Source organism: Alligator sinensis, unplaced genomic scaffold (assembly GCF_000455745.1).
Source record: "Alligator sinensis unplaced genomic scaffold, ASM45574v1 scaffold1097_1, whole genome shotgun sequence".
Classification (NCBI taxonomy): domain Eukaryota; kingdom Metazoa; phylum Chordata; order Crocodylia; family Alligatoridae; genus Alligator; species Alligator sinensis.
Window position 1 is genome coordinate 568,694 of NW_005841950.1, and position 7,764 is coordinate 576,457.

General features: G+C 44.8%; 1 protein-coding gene across 1 annotated transcript in view; it reads left to right on the forward strand.

Annotated features, from left to right (window-relative positions):
• The window catches only part of SORD (sorbitol dehydrogenase), a 29,827-nt gene that overhangs the window by 542 nt on the left and 21,521 nt on the right, over window positions 1–7,764 (forward strand). Inside the window, exons 3-4 of the mRNA XM_025199898.1 lie at window positions 5,555–5,588; window positions 7,432–7,596. Of these exons, the coding sequence (XP_025055683.1) occupies window positions 5,555–5,588; window positions 7,432–7,596 (199 nt within the window). The remainder of the gene's footprint in view (window positions 1–5,554; window positions 5,589–7,431; window positions 7,597–7,764) is intronic.

The window sequence follows — 7,764 nt, forward strand, 5'->3', positions numbered from 1 at the left end:
CCCCGGGCGCCGCTCCCCCGCTCTCCAGACCCCGCGCCCCGGGTCCCCCCGCCTTGCCGCCCCCGGGCGCCGCTCGCTCTTGGGGCAGGGGCAGCCTGGCCCACGTGCGCTGGAAGGGCCCTCGCCCGTGTGCCGCTCGCAAGGGGAGCGAGCAGGGCGGCCCCGGCTCCCACTGCTCCTCTCGCACTCGCCGTTAAGCCCCTCACCCCGGGCGCCATAGCTGCTCGTACCCCTTTCCTCCAAGACACGTCCGGGCCCTTTCTGAACCCGCTCCCACGAGGCGTGGTGGCAGGAGCTCCACGTGCTCATTACCGCTGTAGGGGAAAAGCAGAGCTCCCTTGTGTTAGATGATGTGTGATGGCGGCTCCAATGAGGGGTAACACCCAATGAAGGGAAGGAAGGTCAGGACCCAGAAGCTGGGGGCTCCTCCCAGAGCCGGGGGACAAGCTTGCTCCTGACTGATGCTGGAGGCTGCCCCCAGTCAACTGAGCCGCTGGTTATCGCTGCTGTGGTACAAACCCTTACTCCCTTGTGTGTCGTTGGCTACCGAAACCAGCCTGCTTTAGCCACACGAGTTGCATGAGCCACTCGGCTCAGGATGAGCCTTTGTGCATCCTGATATAACTCCTCAGCAGGATGAAAAGGAAGCCCTAAGCCTCGACAGGGCTGAGAAAGGAGAATGAGGATCAATGGGCTGAACCAGCTGTTTGGGGAAGTTGGAGATTGGTGGGGCTGAAGGATTATTGAGGGGTACTGCCAAGAGAGGAGTAGATGAAATGGCAGGAAGGAGACAAGTTTCTTCATGTACGTTGCAGAATGACAGGCCTTAGCCCTGCCACCTTCCTCCAAAATAAGCACCTTTTGCAAGGATAGCCATTGGAAAAGGACATGTCTATGAATGTCCTTGGGCTGTCAGTTACTGCCTGGGATAGTGGTGGCCAACTGAGTTTCACAACAACTGGGTTTCACAACAGGACAGCACATGGAGCCTGTAGTTACAACATTCAGTGCTCCCGATCTGAGTAGTACCTTGGTTGTCCGCGGGCTGCAACACAAGCAGCTGCAACTTTGTTTTATGCATATTCTGGGAAGTCTTCAGAGTCTTGGCTGGACAAAATGTAGGCATTTCTGTTATACAGCCATGGGCAAAAATTAATCTAAGATCCTATGTATTTATATTGCTGTTAGTAACAAAGGGACATTGGAAGCAAGTTTATATATGTTCCTGCGCACAAAGGGCCTGCTAGGAAAGAAATGAAATGGTTTCTATCATGAAATGTTAGTAAAGCATTGCCGGAAGTATTTGGTGATAGCTTTGATTGCACCAGCTGCATTGTTGGGAGAGATATTACACCAGCTTTGGGGCACAAAATCCACTTCTGCAGGTCTAAGAAAGAAGCAGATGCACCCTAAGCTAAATACCAGCTGCTAGAACAATTGATTACTTTTGTTTAACCCCATTATATAAATGAAAGGATCACTTAAAGAAGGGGGCAGTGAACATGTGAAGTAGCTACAGAGCAAGTAAAAACAGCTGAAATGTATATACCTAGTTATATAACAGGATATCAACCTTCTTGTCCTTCTTGTATGCCTATTTCTCAACACCTGACCTGCAAACGCTGCTCTTTCCCAGGGAAGAGGGGATGACAGAACTAGATGTCACTCTGCAGTGTATCTGGAGAAACATTGTTTGTCTGACCTCTCTGCCCCTCCCTCTATAATCCCCCTAAGTAAACCTTCAGCTCTAGGTCAAAAGCTGCTCAGCTAAAAGAGAGGATGGTTAAAGTTAGAGCAACAAATCTGATCCGACCAGGGCTTGCATTGCAATAGGCTCACACAGGAAAAGCCTGGTTTCTAAAGTATTTCAACTTGGGCTCCCATTTCCAGTTGAAGATAGTTGAGTACATGATCCTGTGGCTGTCCCAGGTGTTGAAATCAGGTATTTGTATGTAACAGTTTGTAAGAGGGAATTTCTGGAAATCGTTTGTCATAATGAGCTTTGATAAACACTGAGCTGTACAAAACAGTTTTGGTCTGATGTCTGTAAATGATTAACTACAGATTTAGTCACCTGTAGTAGGTCCTGAGTATAATGATTCACAGGGAAGCAAGCTATTTTTAGCATACCTTTGAAGTGCAAACAATGCATGACCACACTAAGCAATGTTATGTGCATCCCTGTGTGGCTAGCAGCCAACTCTGAGATAATTGTAACATCTGCCAAAAGTATGAAGAAGTACACACACAATCTGTTAATTGCCTGCATCTGGCACGTGTCTAACATACGGCTACTTTTACAGGAAGCTAGGAATTACTGTACTGGATCAGCTCTGAGGTTCATCCAGTCCAGTATCACAACTCTAACAATGGGCAATACCCCATGCTGCGGCAAGAGTTGTAAGAAACCTACAATAGTGGCTGTGGGGTTATGTGGCCCCAGCTTCACGTGGCATCTCTCTCTTACTAGAAACTGACTCAAGCCTCGAAAATGTGAGGTTTCTGATTGGGCCTTCCGTAAGTTGTTAGTACTAGCTTCTAACTAGGTATCATTGTTGCTATCTCAGTGTCCAGTCTTTTTCAGGCTTGCAAAAGTCCTTCCCTTCATTGACATCTTGGGGGAGCAATTATCACAGCCTAATTACATGTTACATGAAAAAGTATTTAGCATCGGTTTAGAATTTGCTGCCTTTTAATTTCCTGGACTTGCCTTTTCTTCTTGCATTATAAGACAAAACCAACAGAGCCAGTTCCTGTAGCACTTGGGGTATTTTATATACCTTCATTATATCCATTCTGATCCATCACCTTTCTAAGGGGACAGTTCCAGCCTTCACAGTTTCCCACCGCAAGAGCTTTTGCCTGCAGTTGATTGGAGCTGTCCAAATGGCTACTTGCACTTCACATGCAGCTTGTGAGTGGTTAACTCATGGCCTGCAGGGCCAGAAATTCTGTGGTGGGACAAGTGATGGTGGCATTAACCCCCATGGCTGCCAAACTTGCTGTGTTGGTGAATGAATGCCATAGCTGCCGCAGCTTGCCTCACCACAGAATTTGTGGTTCGGATCCTAGCGGTGCCTTTTGGCAGTAGTGGTTTTAACCCTATGGGTGCTGAAGAGTTGCTTGCAAATCAAGGGAAGTGATTCTTCCACTCTTCAGCACTGGTGAGGCCTCACCTGGAATGCTAGACCCAGTTTTGGGTCCTCCACTTCAAGAAGGATGTGGACAGATCCGTGACTGGGGGCCTGGGGGGCATGAGTTAATGAGGAATGGCTGAACGAGCTAGGATTATTTAGTCTGGAAAAGAGAAGACTGAGGAGAGATTTGATAACAGCCTTCAAATACCTAAAGAGTGATTGTAGAGAGGATGGAGGTGTGTTTTTCTCTGTCACCATAGGGGACAGGACTCGGAGCAATGGCTTTAAACTGCAGCAGAGGAAAATTAGGTTAGAGATGAGGAGAAACTTTCTGACTGAGGTTGGTCAAGCACTGAAACAGGCTGCCTAGAGAAGTTATGGGATCTCTATCCTGAGAATTTTCAAGAGCAGGTTGGACAGATACTTGGCTGGGATGATTAGGTCAGGGATAATCTAGTAGCGAGCATGGGGCTGGACTAGATAACCTTGTGATGTCCCTTCCAGCTTTACTTTCCTATGGTTCCTTTTATTGCTGTAAAATTCTAATGGTAACTTCTAAATGATGACCATCATAGCTGATACTTTGTGAAGCAACATAGTAAGACCATCTCTCTCTCAAATCCAGATAAGTTTATTAACTACTCAGTCAGGGTTCTCTGGAAGAAATGCAGCAAAAAGTTAGCATGGCACAATGAAATAAACCCAATATACAATTGTGTTCTTTACATGTAATGGTTGTTTACTCTTCTGCTGCAAGATGTATCATCAAATGACCAGTAATAGTTACAGTGATTAAACTGGAAATTCATTACAGAAAGAATATGTGATCAAAGGACCAGTGCATGGTTTTGTGGGTGTAGTTAACTAGGCTTAGGAGGCAGTGTAGGACAGATGAGCAGTCATGGTCCACTTCTTTCTAGAAGCTACAGTGCTGAAGTTAGCAAAAACTATGTGTTTGACCCATCTCCTAGCTGAAGTCTGTAAAACTTTTTCAATTGGGCAGGTCTCTAACTAGCAATCATTTAAAAAAGACAATAAAACCCTTCTCACTTGTTCTTAAAGTTAGGAAGAAACTTCATGGCTGTCTAGAAATCAGAAATCCAAGTATCCTCCCCATTATCCAGCAGCTCTGGACAGTAAGCTGTACTGTAGAGAGAGAGGGTTTGAAAGCACAGTATATATATATCTGTATTTTGGCACTGTGTTTAACTGCATAATGAAATCCTAAGATCTTTGACTTTAAATGTTTGGGAAGAGTTCAGATACCACCGTGATTCAAGACTGTACAAGTATCTAAATATAGGGAGAAAGGGATAGAGTCCTTGCAAACATATGAATAACCTTTTCTTGGGTTCCCATGTGACTGGAGATTGTAATAAACCCATTCTGTGTGTGGCAGAGTACTGAGATGCCCTGTCACACACAGCTGAATGGCTGCTCCTCCCTGCTGGTTTTATACTCCCATTAATTGTGTTCATGTTTAAAGAACATCATTCCTTTTCATTCAGCTTTGTGAGTATTTTGTTATCTTCCCCTTCTGTGCTTCACCTCCCCCTCTCCTCCCATGATTCGCCCAGTCATTACAATGTGATAATGTCTCATTCATAGAACAGTCTCAAGGAGCTGCTGTTTTGGCAAGTAGCAGCACAAGAAGAGGGTGTGAGAATGGCATTGAGAACAGGGTATTTAATCCTGACTCAGTTTTAACTGTTGCTGCTTTATACTGTAGATTCGTAATTCCAAAGCTGTGCTCTGGTTCCTGAAGATGAGTCTGATTTTAAATCATGCATTAATGTGCTTGGTTGAAATCTCAAGCTCATTCCATTTTGGAGAATGTTGCTGCATGAGGGGTTGTCTAAACATGGAAGTTATAGCTACTCCACACTGGGCATGTCTACACGTGCACTTTAATACGCAGTAGATTATTTTACTGTGCATTAAAGTATCATGTAAAAAACCATGACATTAAGTTAATGAGCAGTAAAATAGTCTACTGTGCATTACATGTCACTAAAAAAAGCATGCAAATGTGCTGCTGTGCCATGCAGTAGCACAGCCTAATGCTCATTAATTTAATACCTCACATTAGAGGTACAAAATTTAATACGCTTTAGAAAAGGCACATTAATGCACATGTAGACAAGCCCACTGACTCCCTGTATGGACATTCATGCTCTGCTGTGAAAGTGGAGGAAGCTGCCTTACATGTAGTGTGCACTTAGAGTGTCCACACAGGGAGTTAGTGTGGAGAAGCTACTGCCCTATAAATACACCTTTATAGTAACTTCACCTTTTCAACAAGTTGCATATTATGCTCGCCCACCTAGAGTTCCTTTTACATGGATGTAAGCTTCTAAAGCTCAGTGACTTCCCAAGCCTGCATGTAAACTGAATGTTTCTGCTTTGTTTTCATATAGGAGAATCGCCCAATCCCAGAACCAGGTCCCAATGGTAGGTTTCGAGTATAGTTGCTTTTCATCTACCTTGTGGTTTACTTTATGATTATAATTGTTGGGGGGGGGGGGGGGGGTTTCTTTGTGCCCTTCGATGATGCCAACCTCAAAATCAGCTGTAGCGTTCACAGTTAAGTATAAAATAATCCAGAAAAGAACATCTAGTGGAGCATGTCATGTTTTGTATCTATCCGCTAGGGGTTGCTGCTGGTATCTGAACCATGTACCAAGTTAACTTCAGTTGTTACTACTGTGTGATCAGTAGCTCTAGATAGAACTTTATTTCCATCAATGAATGTCTGTTATTCCAACCCTATGGCTGGTATATGCAGGATGCATCTACATGAGATGCTCAGTAAAGCGTCACTATCTATACATGCACAGCAATTACTGATCAGTAGATTAGTCTAATGCACCATTTTCTAGTACCAGTAGATACAGGTACTAGAAAATGGCACATTGAACTAATGCACGAAACGTAGTACGAGAGTTCACAAGAAAGATCTTTAATTGGTGGGGAAAGGTAAAAGGGACACAGAATAGACTTGGGAAAGCCAACAGTGAATAAATAAGCAATCTTCAATAAGATTCCCACCTTTCAGGTTGCTTCAGTAAAAGTCCTCCCCTTATGGTCGTGAGTAGGTAATGAGGCAATTAGCCACCATCTTTTTTTGTTATACCCCATTCAGTTTGTTCTTCAGGGTCAATGGACTCTTAACATTTGGGCAAGTCCATCTCCCTCTCCTAAGAGACACACTGCTCTAGAGCCTCTTAACACCTCCTAGCCTAGATGAAGTGATAACAGTTGTAGTGCTGGGTAAGGTATCCTTACCAAGGCTGCTGCTCTATGACTTCAGCCCAAAGAGGCGCACTGTGATTCCTTCCTCTGCATCATCTCTACAACCTCCTCTCAGCTCGTCACCTTAAAGCTATAGACAGATAAGTGCAGAACCCCAATAGAGGCTTTGCCAGAAGAGAGAGACCCCTAGAAGGAGCCCCTCTCTTCTTTCCTTTGACTTTTTTGGGGCTCCTGTACACAACTGCCCCAGATGGCAGCTTTAAATTGGGATGATGCCTTCCCCTGGGCACTTTTGGTGCAATTTTTTTGTTCTTTCATCACTTGCTAGGGATAATTGAGCTTTATTACTTCCTGATTCAGAGCTTTACTTCCAGATTAACCCAGATGCCAAACCTGCCACAAAATTGAAAAGCAAATGAGGCCCAGGTCATTCATTTTTTCTCCTCTTTGTTCATCATCAGTAAGTGCTGGCAAAGAGTGGCTTCTTCCTTGAACTTCTCAAGCAGCTCTAGGCTGCTCTTCCCTTTGTTCACCAAGTGGTGGCAGTAGGCTGGGAATTGGGAGGGAGGTGGGGGGAATGGAGAGGGAAGGGGAGTACTGGGGCCATCATTTGCATTATTGTGATGGTGATGGGCACACAGATGCGTGGATGTCTGGGTGCACAGCGTGGTTATTTTAATGGGAATGAGAATAGTGTAACTGCATAGGTGTGGTTTGGACTATCGAGTGAACCATAATGGTCATGAGGCAAATATGTAGAGGTATATATTTATTTATATAAATATTTTTGCAAAAAAAATTAAAAAGTGGGCTTTTTGTGTTTCATGGTTACACACTGTATGGCTTATATGCATTAGAAGATAAGAAAGGGTATAGACTCTTTTTTCCCCCTTTTGCCAGTCATGTTGAGTGTTGCTCTGCAGGATGGGGACTTGCTAGTCCCTAAAGCCTTCCCCAGGCCAATGCCTCACCCTGCTGCCTTCTTGAGAGACAGTCAGTCCTGGCAGTTGTTCTCAATCTTCTGTTTCTTCTTCCCTGGCAGAGGTGCTGCTGAAGATGCATTCTGTTGGGATCTGCGGATCCGATGTCCACTACTGGCAGCATGGCCGAATTGGGGACTTTGTTGTGAAGAAGCCAATGGTACTGGGACATGAGGCATCTGGAACTGTCCTTAAAGTGGGTTCCTCAGTAACCCATCTGAAGCCAGGTGAGCAGCCTCCTGAAATCTTTGTGACAGATGTGTGGACTCCTGCCTGATATGTACTTCCTCCTTTGTGTTGAGGCTGAGTGGCTGCATCTCTGGGACACATAACATGTTCTTTGATGAAACATTGGGGATTCTGCACACCTGAGAAGGTCCAAGCCAAAACTCTAC